This window comes from Cydia splendana, chromosome 1, assembly GCF_910591565.1.
Source record: "Cydia splendana chromosome 1, ilCydSple1.2, whole genome shotgun sequence".
NCBI classification, from domain to species: domain Eukaryota; kingdom Metazoa; phylum Arthropoda; class Insecta; order Lepidoptera; family Tortricidae; genus Cydia; species Cydia splendana.
This window is the reverse complement of record NC_085960.1, coordinates 22062445-22080275: the sequence shown is the minus strand read 5'-3', so window position 1 is coordinate 22080275 and position 17831 is coordinate 22062445. Positions and strand designations below refer to the sequence as shown.

Genomic DNA, 17831 nt, shown 5'->3' with positions numbered 1-17831 from the left:
ATATCGTCTCATAGAAAATTTGAATTTCGCGCCTATTTCTACTTACAAGATTTGCTTGACCATCTACAGTTATTTACTTTCTTTTTAAATTTGCTCATAATAAATATAGCTGGTCAAGCAGGTCTAGTCAGTAGAAAAAGGCGGCAAATTTGAAAAATGTAGGCTGGAAGGGATATCGTCCCATAGAAAATTTGAATTTCGCGCCTTTTTTTACTGACAAGATTTGCTTGACCAGCGGGCTCAGCATGGTTCCATTTTTATCGACTATCACTATGCCCGTCACTTTCGCACTTACATACTTGTTAGAACGTGACAGGCATGGTGACAAATGATAAAAATGCGACCGTGCTACTAGGGCAGCTTTATGTAGATTTAGGATGGATTTAGGCATATATTTGCACCAACAGCGGCAGGTGGACAGAAGATAATGTTAACCTTCTGCCTGTTATGTTATTTCATTACCTATTTAAGTACTTAATTAATTACCTACACTTTATTTGTTTCAATCATCTTGGTTTTAAAAATATTTTACGTATCGAGTGATATTGTGTACCTATACCTATATCTAATAGTGGTATAAGGACTAAGGAGGTAGGTAGGTACCTGCTGCTGTCGCTCATTGATAAAATTAAATAGGTTATAATTAAAGTAATGAAGTTGTAACTTTTTATTATATAAGATAAGAAGAGAAGAGTACCTATATTTTTATACATGTGGATGCATTTGGTTTACTCACTTTATACCTACATTTTAAGACTAGTTAAGTAAAGTGAGCGTCCACCCCAGCATCTCCGTTGGTGGTTGCAACGGCCGCCTCGCCTACCCCGCCGTGTTCGCGCGAAAGTGAAATGTGCAGCACTTTCCCCACCCCGGCAGCGACGCCCCGCCCCGCTGCACCCGCCCGCGCCCCGCGCCCCGCGCGCCGCAAGGTCAGCCCTGTGCAGAGAACGCGGCGGCGCGGCGACGCGCTGCGCTCTTGAAATTTCGCTTTCGTTCACTCGCGACTATTAGTCGGCCGCGCGCGCTCCGGCAAGCATGTGTTTTTGACGCGCTCCGCACGTTCGATTTCGTTCGGTATGGCTCCGCGGCGGCAGGGCGCCGCCGGCGCGCTCGAAGATAGCGACACTCGAGGGTGCTGCGTCCCCAGCGAATGCTTACGTCCCAGAGAACCCGTGCGTTTTGAGGACGCGGTACGCGTGCTATGCAACAATGACACGTGCGCCGCCGGCCGGTATATGCACAGAGCCTGCTTTGAGCAGTGGGAAGTCGGGGTGCTGGCTTACTTGAAGTCTTGCGGGCGGGCCCGATCATGGTCTGAGAGACAGCGGCACCAGAACTTATGGACGAAGAAGGGTTACGATTTGGCATTTAAAGCTTGCGGGTGCCGCTGCGGACGAGGGCATCTGAAGAAGGACTTGGACTGGGCGCCTCCAGGATCGGTGGCGCGGGCTGACGAGGAGAAGAAGCGTCGACGACGCACGCGGCCGGGGCGTACGCCGGCAGCAGGCGACGGCCGCCCGCGGGCCTTCAGCCTGTCCAGTTCGGGCTCCTGCTCGCCACCCTCGGCGCCTTCCGAGCCCTCCACCAGCCCGACGCATCAGCCGCAGCTCGCGCTGACTACGGCCAAGAGGAACTCGAAGGTGGAAATCGTTTCCGATAGAATCAGGTCAGCAATCAATTCATACCTATACCTACTTAAAATAATTTGTAAAATATATAAAAAAATTACCTAAAAAAATCTTAAATTAGTGGTCTTCGTTTTTCGGTGTTATATCTAGTTTCTAAAAAAATAGATTCGGCGTTAGAAATTTTTATTTAGGTACCGGTTTTTTTCGCCCTACCGGCATGTTGCCGGCAAACAAAACAAACTTGTCATCGGCCCGGCCCGGTACGGTTAGTCTTGTTTTTGTTGTAGGTATTGTTGACACAAGGTTTTCCGACTTAAAATACTTGAGTGACCCGTTTGTAATATAATATTGAATATTGGTATTGGCAAATTCCAATAAGATTCAATCAAGGCACTTACAACATTTACCTATCAAATAATAATTGCCCTTTTTGCTAGAGGTAGAAGTAGATTTAAGTAACTACGCAGGCGATGTCAAGAAATGTTTTGCTTGGGTTAAACAAGTTTATATTAAGCAAGTGGGGTGTGTCAAACACAATATCTCTATCTCCGATGATGGAGAAGCAGGAGTTTGTTGATAATGATACCTACCTATAGGCAGTAAATAGTTGTTAACTCTGTCATATCAAGACAAGCCTGCAAGTCGTCATCAAGATAAGGGTTGATTTTGTGCAACACTTTTTACAGTTTTATGTCGTCTCATCTAGCTTTGCTACAGTAAAATCTTAATCAGCATAATATAAAACGCGAATAAAGCCACAGATTATGTCCAAGGATTAACTACAGCAAGTGCTCAACCGCTTGTTACCTACATTACATAAAAGTATCTGTGGATGGGTCCTATATGTAGGTATATTAAGTATAAGTACCTATCTACTTTATATATTTCCAACTGTTAGACTTAGTAGTTTTACCCCGTTGGACAACTAGGTACCTATTTGAGCCTAGCCAAGATGACAATCATACCTATATCGAGATACGCTAAACGAAGAGGAAACTTCATCTTGGCTAGGGTCCTTTGTAGGTTAAATGCCCCATCATCTAGCTAGCCGGTAGGAACTGAATTGTTGCCTCCTGTTAGGAATTAAATTCTACGGATGCAACTAAAGGATATACAATTTCGTCTGTCTCGTCGATGTAGCAGGTAAGTGGTCAATGCTTATTCATTTACTAACCTACGTCGATGTAGCAGGTAAGTGGTCAATGCTTATTCATTTACTAACTAACCTCTGTACAGTCAGCATCAAAAGTAGCGCATCAGACTATGCGTCAAAGGGCTTGTGCACAAATCACGTGAGGGGTCAATAGAGGGTCACGAAAAAATCACGACAGATCACGTTGGGGAAGGGGGGTATATGGAGACCTCACGGTTATTTTTCTACAGTGTGTCTACAGTGAACGAAACTAAGCCAAGGTAAAAAAAGTAGCCGAAAACACCTCGCGTGATTTGTGCACAACCTTTGTTAGGTACCTACCTATCTATTCTCTGATAAGGTCTGATACCTTTACCAAAGGAGGTAAGTACCTATGTCTTAAATACAGAACAATTAAACTGATTGACACTTTTGAACGCGAACTGTCGAGATAATTATAGGTACCTATCTCTATTTGGAAAAGTAATCGAGGGTGATGGTGACAATACTTGCTCTGAAAGTGGGTCGTTGTTGTTCTAAAAGGTGCGCAGAAAGTGATACGTTTATGCTCTAGCGCAGAAAAGTGGTGTACTCCTCTGCGTCCCCGTCCTACGAACAACTGGGTGGAAACAAAATGGAAAAATAGTGTCTTTATTTCCTCGCCTGGAACAATTGGTAATTGTTTAATTTTACTAATCCCACGTTGATCCTTTTTTTATAAAAAAAGATAAATGATGTAAGTAAATCGTTAAAAACAAATTATTCTTGATTTCTTTCGTTGAATTCTATTTACTCGATTTCATAAGGCGGGAACCAAAAGGAATACACCAAAAATATTTTTTTAAACCTTACACTTGCGTAAATGAGTAAAGGCAGAATCTTATACAGCCACAGTTAAACGTTTGTACGATATTAAATTGGTTTTTAAAGTTATTCATAAAAATAAAATAAAATACAAGATAAAAATTTCTTATATTATTAATTACATTGTTATTTAATATTTAAAATACTTTCATTATGTTATTACATGGTGCGGCGCATCAAGGTCGCGGTGCGGTCTGGTAGTCTGTTGCGGCTTTTAGAACGAAAAAGTATAAATTTAAAAAGTAAGAGGCAATCCCGCTGATTTTCATACTATAATGAACAAATCATTTTAAAATTACTGCAGTTTGTTAAAAATGTGTGTTTTCGTAAATATTGCAATCTGGGGTTATTAATCTTCACACATGTAAAGTCTCCGATTGCAAGTAAGTCCTAAGGAAAAAAATCATGGCCGTAGGTCTATTAGGTACTTCAATTACTGATTTTGCGAAATTGCCTTGTCTTGTTTGGTTTCCTCGCATTCGATATGAAAAGTAGAGTGTTTAACTCGGGTGAAAGGCACCATTTCCGTCTCGGACTATTGGCGCTCTCACTGCGTTCGACAGAAATGGGTGCCTTTCAACCCTTGGTTAACAATCTACTATTGGCGCGGTGTTTCATACGCTACTACTGATGTTCACTGTACTTACTTATTACTACTTTTTTACTATTTCTATTTTTTTTTTCATATCTACCTAAAACTAAAGTACCTATGTACTTGTAGTAGGGTTTATAAATAGATACCTACTTGTAAATTGTAAAACTTTTTGGACAAATAACTAGGTATAATACATACAATACTATACTTATTTATAAATACCTAGTTGATCGATATTATTGGTTGTGGTATGTGCCTGATGGGTCAACGTTATGTTATTATAACGAATAACGAACACAAGTACTTAATAGGTACCTATTTATATGTCCATGTCAGATCTTACTATAAATACCTTATTATTTTTTATTTAAAACAAGGAAAATTGTTTTTATCAAACAAACGTTGTTTTTGACAAGACAAGTGTTTACCGATCGCATATGAAAAAAAACAGATGTAAGTACGTACTATGCCAATTTCTAAGTTAGGTATAATCATATTTTATTAAACCAATGTTTTTGCAGTTTGTTATGCAAGGTAGGTACTTATTACCTATTGCCGGCCGATTAAAATATGGATTTACTTAATCGTTTTCGATTTATGTTTTTAAAATAACACATAATTTATTTTATTTCTTTCATCTGGCCATGTATCATGTACCTGTACCTAAGTATTGACCTAAAATAATGGCGAATGCAATGACCACCGCCTGGCAACAGTGGTAACATGGAAACAGACACCGAAATTGGCGGAGCCGTAAAAATGCAATTTGGTGCATTAACCACGCCCGAGTGCACAGCTGGTTTCCGTTTCCCGTCAGTTCCCGAAATTGCAGCTGCCCCACACTGGCCAAATTGCTGCGGTTTCTTTATATAGGTACCTAGGTATCATGTGAAAAGCTGACATACAACTTAAGTTTCCTACGTACGTACCTACCTGCTAATCTTCTGTACATAACTATAGAATGCCCCCTATAGTTTCATGGCTAGGCTACCTATAGGTATCATACATTAATTATTATAAATTATACGAAAGGTCAAAACTTTTTGTTATTAAAATTATTTCAACTGCATAGCTATCGAGCATAAATCTTTTTAAACATAAATTTTAACAAAGCTCGCTTAAAACGGTTTTGTATGTATGTATGGCAGACCTCGCTTACGTTTATTCCTCGATACTTATTTCCTATCGAGAGAAAAGATAAAGCTGTCGTCTTTATGAAAATTCATAAAAAGGCACTGTTTACATAACAAGAATATTCGTTACATAACTCACCACTATCGTATATTTACACGTGTATGCACAAGATAATTTTATTAATCAATCACTAATTATGCTTTGAGACGTTGCCAAAAAAACAAGCAATGATAAGACGGATTTAGATAAATATTATCATGCCAGTGCAATTACTGCAATTTAGTTTAAAAAGTCTTATCATTTAACTATGCGTCGGTCCGTATACCTATTTGTCTTGTATTTTTTGCCACAGTAAATAAATGTCTACCTAGTATTGCACTTACACTCAATTAAGGACGCGACGACCGGTCTGGCCTAGTGGGTAGTGACCCTGCCTATGAAGCCGATGGTCCCGGGTTCGAATCCTGGTAAGGGCATTTATTTGTATGATGATACAGATATTTGTTCCTGAGTCATGGTTGTTTTCTATGTATTTAAGTATTTATATATGTGACGTTCCACGGGAAAAGGTACCTTATGAGGGTTTCTAGTTTCGGAGATATTAAATGTTTTGTAAAGAGGTGAAAAAATGCTAAATTTTTTTTTATTGTGTGATCTGAAACCTTAATGCGTAACGTTTGTTTACCTGGTTTTATTTTTGTTATAAGTTAGTTATAAGCCTAGTAATGTCGTCTCAGAGTTTAGTAGAAAAGGTACCTTATGGAAAAAAGATTGAAAATTCCCAAAAAAACTAGTCAATACGGGAAAAGAAGTTTGGTAGAGAACTGTATTAGCATTCTGCAAAACTAATTTGATAATTTCAGTTCTGGTTGGGGCGCCTCGCAAATATTATAACCGTACATTGACCGACATCACAAATCCAAGTAGACTGCTATTATACCAAAGTTACTCTCGTCAAGTCTTTCTTAACTAGAATGATCTTCATTTGGTTTGGTCGCATGCAGTAAATCAGCCATTGGTTTGCTGAAAAATGCCAATACCCGACGCATTACCTTATGGAATATCTGAGGTCATTGAACCTCAATGCCGCTCATCTTCAATAGCAACCGAAATATATTATTGATAAGAAATAGACGATTTATACCATTACCAATATATATTTAGTTTATCCTAACTGTTCCATCATCATCATGCCTCATCATGTAACTTGACCACAAGGTACCTTTTCATTACATACAAATTATTGGTCTTTTTTAAGATTATTATGACGAAGAACTAATAAAATTTGGGGCAGTTTAATGTAAATTAATATTTTCTATTCATAAAAGATAAACTGTAATATGATTGATATTTTGTAGTGATGTATTATTAGATTTATTTCCATAAGGTACCTTTTCGTAAATGTATGGAGCAAATACTGTTATTGTTATGTAAGTTTAAAGTGGCATAAGGGGTTAAATATAGTATTTAGTTGGGGTTTTAGGATTTATTTCATTTGAATGACAGAATTTCTTTCATATGTGCTCAGAAAAATTGATTGTGTGTCACATTAAATGTAAAAATATTCAATTTTGTGATTTTATATGAAAAAGTCAGAAAATACATTTTCACCTCTAAATCGGTATTGTTTTTTGCTTAAACTGTCTGTCAGTGTCGTTTTCTAATAGATAAAATTGAAATCTTGCGAGCTCATTGCAATCACTCGTGAAAATGAAATAAAACTTTATTTTCAAGAGATTGGTTAGTATACACATAAATCAGTCGATATCAAAAGTTTCTATTTGCATTACAGAACAAGTCGCAATATTTTTTTAATCTCAGATATATAAGGTATTATTATTTGTAGTCAACTATGTAACTTACTTCAGGAACATAGTTTTTTAGGCGGCTAAACTTAAAACTTCTCTATCGTAAAGTTGCTCATTTCACAACATTATTTTCAAAAAATCATATCTCTGTAACTACGCAACCTAGAAGGTTGATCTTTTATGTTATCGATAGCTTATTTATTGTAGATTACTGGGGTATGTATACCTCCATACCCGCCATAAGGTACCTTTGACCGTGGGACGTCACATATTATATATATCGTTGTCTGAGTACCCACAACACAAGCTTTCTTGAGCTTACCGTGAGACTTAGTCAATTTGTGTAAGAATGTCCCTATAATATTTATTATTTATTTATAATATTTATATTTATTTATTATTTATTAATCCTTTGATAATGATTCCCACAATGACCGGGCCTACAAAGACATCATAATCGTGTTCTTGGAACATTAGTTTTATTCTTCATTTTATTTTTGTGTTAATTAAGAGGTAAAATAAGGCTTAGAAATGTGTATTAACTTCATCTCAGAAAATCTACAAAAAATGTGATTATAATTTTTCTGTTACTTGTCGATATTTTATAGTGCTCTGGGACTTGGTCTAGGTACATACTACATACAGTACATTTAAATAAATGTGACGTTCCACGGTAAAAGGTACCTTACGGCGGCTGGCGCTTATGTCGCATAGCGCCGCAATAATATTGGAGCGGCGTTAATAATAGCGCAAGCGCCAACCGTCATAAGGTACCTTTACCTGTGGGACGACTGGGACGTCACAAATTATAATGTAAATTGTTACAAAGTTAACTCTAACAACTTTGTATTTTTGGATTAAAGTATTTATTATTATGTAACTTGAAGCAAATTAATATAATTATTATATTTATTTTCCTATCATCTTATTTGATATGTTTTAACTCTATGGGCTCGGTATTTTTTTATTAAATTTACAAAATACCTGCAAGAAACGCTCGGGTTGGGCGATGATTCCTTATCACTCCACACTTATAAAAGTCTCACCAAATGAGCAAGTGCTACATTAAAAAGTTATATACGCTGCTGCCCTTACCTATTCTAAACAATATGCGTTATCGTAATAATAACGCCGTAGCGTAGGTGTCGTAGATTAGGAATTTTACAGTAGGAACAAGTCTTGATTGAACCGCGTGGGCGACGTGACGTTCGAATTTATTCACTCGTTAACTTGACCTATAAAGATGCCTCGAAAAATAACCTCAAGGATTTCACTTGATATGGTCCGTAATCATTGTATATAGCAAGCTTCATTAATCCTTACTCCTACATTGAATTTATATAATTATCGTTAACAAAACGTATCGCAATATTTATGCAAAGATATATGTTTGCGTAATTAAAAAATACCTACTCGACATTTTAACCGCCTCATTGTAAACGAGCAACAAAAAAAAAACAATAATTCCTTGTGTCCGAATACGAAAGCGGTAAAACGTGTATTGTTCAGAGCCTCTACCATCAGTTTTGACATTGACATAACGCTCACGTCTACGTAATTTACTTTCTGTACATCTCGCTTGCACTAATATGCGAGTACGAGCGAGATGCATAGAAAGTAATTTACGTAGACGTGAGCGTATATGTCAATGTAAAAACTGATGGTAGACGTACAGAACAGCAATATTCAAAAACAAGTTTTTTAAATCGAATGTAAACCTGTTCCACGTAATATTATTAAACGATAAAAGGTAATAAGCTAGTTTAAACGAGCTGTCGTTCAGATATCAGATGATGCGGCATTAATTATTAAATTACATGAAGATAGCTAGACTAGCTAGTCGCATTACCTATGTATAATCTTTTTCTAAATTCCGTATTAAACGCAGAACTTGCAACTATAAAAGTCACAGTAAAATAACCCTCCGCATGAAAAGAAAGTTATAATTTCGTTTTAATAAAAGTTCATCGCTATATTATTTTCTAAAAACGTAGCGAAGGAAATTACAATTTGGAAATAAGGCTATTTGCATTCCACGCTCGCTACCGCGCCTTACGCCGTGTGTACTCAGACACATTAGGCGATCCTGTATGAATTTACAAAAGAACCTGCAAAACAGCTTTATTCGCCTGCTAATGACCGCCACAGGATGTCTCCAATGTCAATAGGCAACTTTAAAAATGCACACAGACACAAATCACATGGTAACCCGATGCATGCTTGATGGCTGTCTGCGAAAAATTAAATCACTTGCCGTTTCGTTAGTATAGTCATCAAAGTATTTTGTTTCTGCCTACGCCAAACGATCTTGATTGTTTTAACAACTGATTACAAATTAATTGAAAGTACGTTTGAGTCATCAGATATTTGTCTACTGATGCCACTTGTCTAGGTAATTAAACACTTACGAATAAACTTATTACGTTTTACTGTCTATAACAAAATTAGGAAAACGTGCAATCCATTTGTAAAACCATCAATTAAGTAAAAAACGTCTAGGCGTAATAGGAGGGCGTGTCTCGTAGATACGAGTATCAGTCGAACCATCTTTATGAGTTTCTTCACAATGAATAAAAAGAAAAATAAACTTTATGTTATATACGTATAATAATGGTTATTGTAGGAAACTGTTAGGCGGTTCGCTAGTTTTTCAAAGACAAAAAGCTGTCAGATCACGTTCGAATCGGCCTTGAGACGAGCCCACGGCACAAGGAGGTATTATGTTCTCTTAAGGCGAATGTGTTAAGTGATAACAATCCGTATATACCGAGATACACATAATTAACTGGGAGATGTCAAAACACTTATGTCATCGTGCTTTTGTGTGTGTGATGTGTGTATAGGTTCAATGCGACGAATTAACAATGTAGTATCATCATCTCATATTTACTTAATCTACATCAATAACACCGCCCACATCTATTGGAATAATCATTTTGCTGCATTTGACGCAAATCGATATCCATTCTACATGTAGGTAGTGCTATTACTTGCTGTCTGCCATTGATTCAGAATGATGCCTCGAATACTGGTGCTAGTGGTGCTACGGGCTGTCTTTATTGCACTTCTGTTAATTTAAGTTTCTCCCAATTATAATACAACGCTATCTTACACTTGTATTCCACTCTTAAGTCTTAATTAAACTCATTCAAAGCTTTCCTTTTGCTAAATGAAAGAATCTTTTCACATAAAGTTTTACTTAATTTCATCCCTTTCATTACGGTTTAAGAAACTGCTACAGACGTCTGATCTTGAAGTTTATTAAGTACCTATTAACGACGTATGTTAAGTTCTAGTATTTTAAAACTGCTATTTATATCAAGTTCCATGCTTATCAACTTCCTGCTGACCGCTTTTCGTATCTCGGAATTGAAACAATATTAGCAATCAGCGTTTCCATTTAACTCTTACAAATAAATACCTACTGATACCTACACTACAAAAATAGTGCACAGATCAATTTAAAAGGTTTCTATTTATGGTATCTAAAGGAAAAAAATCGGTTTGAAGAGGAACTAAAAAATGACGATGTTATGATATATAGAATGTAGCCTCTCCTTAAGACCGAGGCGCGATTCCGACTGAGTCAGCCGGCGGCGGGCGGTGAAGCGCGACCAGCTAGGCCGACATGTAACTAGGGGAGGCCTCTAAAGGGTATCATAACTGGAAGTCCAATTAACTTCTTCAGTAACGTCTGGGAACTTGGAAAGATTACGTCAGTGTTAATGTTATTTCGATCACCTGTAAAGGTTATCCATCCACCGCATCATTTGCCTCTCGAATGCGTTCTAATTCTAACTAAAAACGGTCCCATACAACTGATTTCTTAATATGAATAACCAGTCTTGACTTTATCAGTTACAATTAAAAATATTACGGGATCAATTGTGATACATTAAGACGAAACAGGAGCTGAGTTTTAAATATTTTAGGTAAATATACCCGTCTCGCTAACGGAAGCGGCACCTAAAAGTAGTGCGATAAGGACAAGGCGAAAAATCCTGCGTAAAAATCTCAAAAATCGAGGTTTCGTACTCCTCTGTTTCCTCCTCCAAAACTTAACCAATCGTAACCAAATTTGGAAATCTAAATGATTATGAAATTATCTGTGTCGGACCGTTTTGCTTTTTTGGCTAATTGATATCAGTTTTAAATGCCACGCCTCTTATTGCGGCATAGTCAATTAGGCCATTTTTGAAGGGCTCTAGCGCCTTAAAAAACAAAAATATCAAAAAAAGCAAAACGGTCCGACACAGATATTGACAATATTAATCTGTGTTGAAAAAATCATTGTTCTAGCTTCAAAAACCACGGAGGAAAACGAGGAGTACGTTTGTATGGAGAAATGACCACTCCCGTTGGCTCTTAACCTCTTATGCTTACATTAATTAGAACCTGTGTCGACAAATCATTATATTGTACAGTACGACTAGCCCCGTCTTAGTTTTATTTGTTCTATATCCAATCATTTTCGACGTTTATCTTCTCAACAAAGCTCGAAGACGACGTGCAAAATTGCTTGGAGCGCGAATATTTCAGTACCGATTTCGCAATGCAAGTACGATTTAAATCCATAATATAATGTTTTAGACTTGGAGTCTTCGCGGCAAACTAATTCTGCACATATTATTAAGGATGTCTGGTTGTAATAGTTGTATTTCAAATGGTAGGTTGATTTTCTTGATTGTCTGGAGTGTGGTCGAGACTGAGACCTGAGACGTTGGCTTCCTTTCCCATGGCGGTGGTTGTCGGCAAATTGCCATGGCTCGTTAGCTACGTTTTTAGGGCGTGATCGGTGCAACGGCGCATGTCTGCATAAATTGCACCCGAATATTCATCTTTACCCTCCACACAACACGTTCACTAAAACCCTACTAATAAACTGTCTTGTCACGTAGTCATTGTAAAGCGACCTTGTATTAATTTTTTGGACCACAATAAGGGACCCGTCGTCGCGGCGTCGACCACCTTCGCTCGCCGAGACAATGCAGTGTTTTTACATTTGCAAAGCTTAAAAAGTGCCGTGTCGCGTCATTTTACTTGCAAATCTGTGTGATTATGCATAGTGGAGTTGGCCGAAGATGTATTTACGTGTGCATTGTGCACGGTTACGCGTGTGGGCACGCAGGCCCCTCGCCGCATACAGCCGCACGACGCTCCCCTCGGTGCATTTTCACGCGATGTCTGCTTTTGCGCGTTCGTCAAATGACTCAAATGATCAATCGCAAACAATGCGCCTACCATAACATATCGTTTAAAGACTGAGCACGTTCGACGCTCAAATGTATTCGTATATGCCTTTTTAAATGCAATCCGAACTAAAGTACACGATTATTATCGAGTTTTTATTCGTTTCAATTTGTGTTAATACATATAGGCATAGGTCGGTTTCCACTGGTCCCTAATAAACATATTATTGGATTGTATTTTAACGTCTGACCACGTACGTACTTGGCTGGCGATTCAGTTAAGTTCATTAAGCAGTCGAGCGGCGGACCGGCGACAATTCCGACCGGACTATGCATAATTTAGCCATTAATTCTCAAAATGACTCTTGGAAGTTCTGCGTTCAGCGTTCGCCAGACGGGGCAGGCCATCGTTATAATAATGTATGTGTCAGTTTTGAATGCAGTTTGAAGTCTACTAGACCAATAAACAGATATTTATCAATTTTACTAGCAATTTAATAACTCTTTATTGCGACCGTTTCTATTAAATTCCGCCTATGCGAATCGCAAGAGTGAGAAAGTAGCCTGGCCTTTAAAACTGCTCTCTCGATCTCGCCGCGTTACTCACGCTGAAATGCACTCCGTCCGATACAGCCGACTCTTAGCTTAACAACCCGTTTAAAAACAAACTTACAAATATTTTCTCGTCGTCCGCGCGCTGAGATGGCGGGAGAAAGTTCGGGTAGGTTCAGGGGCGCGTTGCGAGTCTATTTGCGTCCGCGGCGGGCGATCGCCGATGCAATTAAATTTGTAAACGAAGCTTTATGTTCGTCCGAGCTAAATTTAAAATGCGCGACGCTACCGCGCCGCCATATTGCAGGCTAGAAATGCCATCTGATTGCTTCCGTTGCAAAAAAAAAACTAAAAATTAAGGATCTAAACGCTTCGATAACTGATCGTGATCGAACTGATCGGTAATGCATTTCCTGTTATTACGTATTCCTTATATGCAAGCTTGAGTCATATGTAAAATTTGCACCGAATGCATATGATAATTGATAGCTTACGATGAATGCCATTACGGCCGTAATGCCAACAGTGTGGCAACGGTAAGCAAAGTTCAGTAGTTCAACGAGCTACAGCACCTATCGCGTTCATTGTCCCTGTAATAAAGGTCAAACCGATTGTTACACTAACTGCAAAGAAACAGGACTAAAGTGTCTGTGAAATAAATTTCAATTATCTCAGTTTTCGTTAATAAACCGCAGTTTAAATCGCGCAGTGTACGAGGCTCGCACAACGCTCGGGGGGCTTGTATGGCGGGCAATATTTCATCAACAGGAGCTTGCTTTACGAGCTCCGTCTGACTTTTGACTTGAGGGAAATGTTTCATCGTAATAAAACCTTTAAATTAAACTCCGCGTCATACGGCAGCTACAAATTCATGACGATAATCGCAGACAGAATACCTAATACTATTCAGAAATATTTATCGTAATGTAGTTTAAAAATAATATATAATAATGTAGGCTAAATTATATGATAAATACACTTTATATAGCTTTCTTAAATACGCGCAGGAATTAGGTAATTACGTAACGTGGTTGTTTGTATTGTATCTATTTGAATGAGCCAATTACACTTACAATTAAGGATATTTGTAGTTAGTCGTGCGACGCTGCCATTGACTTATCGCAATAGCTGTCCGTGACGTTGCCACGAATTTATTGTCGTGTTGACTGCAACTGATACTAGCACCACTTGCAGTATTACAAGTATGGTCTTAGGTACATCCATACTTACATTAAACTGAAAATGAAATGATTCTTCCACTCGATTTCGGCTATGGCGACCACTACGACTCCTAGTTTGCTAAAAATGAAATAAAGCTAATCAAAACGACTAAAATATTTTACCGCCCAGCTAGTCGGATATTAACTATTAGAGTTAAAAGTACGAATAAATTGCTAGTATGCTTATACGTTATTTTCAAGTACTGAAAACGAGGAAAATTTTGACCTTCGATATGTCGTAAACACGTAAATAATCTTAACAATGTAACTAAAACGTAATAAACAGTGGCACTAACCATACTCAATAAATACAAACTTGTGAACAATGCGTTACGTGACCAGCGGATGCACTCACGCGCAGGCAACGACGCAATACCACATAAAACGTTTCATGGCTGCATCCTGAAAACTATGAAAGATTAGATTGGTTCCATTTATTAAATAGCTGTATTTGTATGCTTCGCTTGATAAGAAATAAACTTCTATTCGATACACAATAGTGCACTGCAAACAGTTTGGTGCATGTATTATGGCATTACAATGTCAAGTGTCGGACTTATCATCTGCCTAATGTAATTAGCTACGTGCATGATTTTTTTTGTTGAAGATGTCTATCGATTCTACTTCCCTTGAGATTAAAATGTTTGTAAAAAAACTGCTATAGCTAGACCAAGCTAAATTGGCAGCGAGTTTGATAGCCCAGACGGTGCAAGTGTTATTTTAAACGTCAAACTTCTATGAAATTATGAGTAACTCTAATATCTTATATGTACCTACTATATATCTTAGAAAATCTTTACAAAAATTTAACAAACAATTGCGGATTTCACATTTTTCGGTTAATTTCGTGTTGAGCGCGGTTATGCACAAATATTATAACATATGTTTCATGCATGTAACCCATTGTCATTTGGATTTATTCTTATGCATACAAATGTGTGCGTATAAAAACCGGGCAAGTGCGAGTCGGACTCGCGCACGAAGGGTTCCGTACCATAATGCAAAAAAAAAACAAAAAAAAAGCAAAAAAAAAAAACGGTCACCCATCCAAATACTGACCACTCCCGACGTTGCTTAACTTTGGTCAAAAATCACGTTTGTTGTATGGGAGCCCCATTTAAATCTTTATTTTATTCTGTTTTTAGTATTTGTTGTTATAGCGGCAACAGAAATACATCATCTGTGAAAATTTCAACTGTCTAGCTATCACGGTTCGTGAGATACAGCCTGGTGACAGACGGACGGACGGACGGACGGACGGACGGACGGACGGACGGACGGACAGCGAAGTCTTAGTAATAGGGTCCCGTTTTACCCTTTGGGTACGGAACCCTAAAAAACAGGATTGTCGCGTCTATTAATAGTTGCATTACTCAACGAGTTGTTTATCTAGCAACATTCAATCATAGGATATTACCGATTACATCTAGACGAGTCTGAAAATAAAGCTTATGTTTGTCTATTAGGTTACATAACACTTTACACACATGCACGTACAAGTGCTCATACGTTACACGTCTAACATTACTCATTCTGATAAGCAAACAGTACCTACTATTGTTCGTTGTTTGGAATATTTTCGGCCACTTTGCTGCCGGAAATTCTTAGAACTATTTAGATTATTGCTATGAAGGCATATTCATTAATCTAATATTAAAAAGTATGTTACATAATTGATAATAAATTATGCAACAACAATAATGGATGTATTGTTTGTTTTAATGAGCATTTTTATATGTAGGTATCAATATAATCTTTTGTAATAACATTAAAAATTAATAAATAGTTCACTATCAATGAATTATGTTTAATTCGTGTCGTTATCAATTTCTGAGTGGTCGAACTACTGACATTTATCGCTTCGAATACATTATTTATAAAAAAGGTTTATTTTATTCAGTAGATAACATGAAGTAGCACTTACTACCTCTATTTCACGTAAGCTTATATGCTCTTATTTATATCCGACTTGCGATACTTAAAAGTATAAGTACATTAATAAACTAACAGGTACCGAAACGTCATCTCATTGGCGTATTCCGAAGCTATTTTCTGTCTTTCTAACCCGACAATATAATTATTAAGCTCGACAAAAACGGAACTAACCATTTTCAGATTTTTTAAATAGATATCTTGTACCAGTTTTAAATCACGTAGTAATAAAATCGACATATGTCTGTAGCTTTATTGAACGGTCACGAGCGTAAAAATGAACTTTTAATGACATTAAATTCAGTATATCCTTATGAAGTCTAACGACAGAAGCCGAGACTGTAATTGATTCCAATAATGTTACGATCACGAGCTGACCCGGCTCGACGCATTTCTCCCCGTGACATTTAGTCGGATAAGATGTACTAGAAACTATATTACGATCTCTATAGCTTTGGAGTTTGTAATATATTAATGTAATATTAAATAGTTTCTGGGGGGTTGTGGAGTTAATTAGTAAAAATTTGTTTTAAGTTTAATTTGTTTTTTTTTTTACATTAATTTACCTACCTAATTTTATGTAATACCTGTGTGTGATTTTTTTAATTAAGTTACAAGTATAATAAACTTTTTTTATGCAATTTGTTTTCAAATCTGCACAGATTTAAACCAGAAGTGTTTTTCTGAAGCTTCGACGTAAACTATGAATTCTCTGTCACTTACATTCATTAGGTATTTTAATGTAAAGTTTTACTAATTTATACATAATGCAGACCTACATATTTTGTTAAACCTTTACGCAAAACTTTAATTTGCATAGACAATAGGCAATCTGCCAGCTCTCAATTATAAAAAAGTAAGGCTGCCTCCAGGAGACCTAAATGTTCAATTAAAAATTATATTAATTAAATATTGGTTTTACGTTTTGTGTAAATATTAATATAATTAAAATTTGCAAAGTATGTAGATTTTTTTTTTTCAGTTTTGAGTAAATGTACCCAAGCATATCTTAATTTTGAAAAGGTGATTAATATTTAAAACAGCAACAAATTTTTCGAGCATATTGCCTAGAAATTAGCCTTAAAACACAACAGTTATAATCCTAGAGCATATATGTAGACTTTAGCACCATACAACAGTTTAGATAGCACTGTCAGTCATTTAATTGGCAGATTTAGATTTAATTTTAGATTTTGGTTGTGTCAGTAACGAAATTGATCCATCTTGAATAAATTTAATTTAATTTAAGTAAGTACTGGAATAGAAAAACGAATTAGTACATATTACCATCGGTAGATTCAAAGTGTGACATTTTTTAGAAGTGTTCTTTTTATAGTAAAACATTTTCCATTTGATCGAGTTGCTGGTATATACTCGTAATGAGAGCGATTGCGCCGATTACCTACATGTGAGATATAGTGGCGTTATAAGATGCGATTGGCTATAAATGGGCAACAGTGGGTGGCAAATGATAGTGATCAGTGATGCATGTCGTGCGTGTCACTACTTATTAATTGTTTGTTCAAAGATCTTTTTAATAATACATTTATTTTATTACCATAACACGGAATGTGATGTATCGCATTGTACATCTATGTCTTGTGTTCTATCACATCTACATCTACAACATGAGCGCAGTGGACGAAATGTGTTTGAAGGATTAAAAGTAAGAACTTTTTCGTTTCTTCGTTAGAAAGAATTAAAATACTTCAATTTTCATTAGATAAAAAAGTTTTCTGTATTGTAATAATTTACAAAGTACTTTATGATATGCACA

General features: G+C 36.9%; 1 protein-coding gene across 1 annotated transcript in view; it reads left to right on the top strand.

Moving 5' to 3' along the window:
* Nucleotides 1-1007: 1007 nt before the first annotated feature.
* Nucleotides 1008-17831, top strand: part of LOC134797526 (headcase protein) — a 66970-nt gene continuing 50146 nt past the window's right edge. The window contains exon 1 of the mRNA XM_063769801.1: nucleotides 1008-1666. Coding sequence (XP_063625871.1) covers nucleotides 1077-1666 — 590 coding nt within the window. The 5' untranslated portion in view covers nucleotides 1008-1076. The remainder of the gene's footprint in view (nucleotides 1667-17831) is intronic.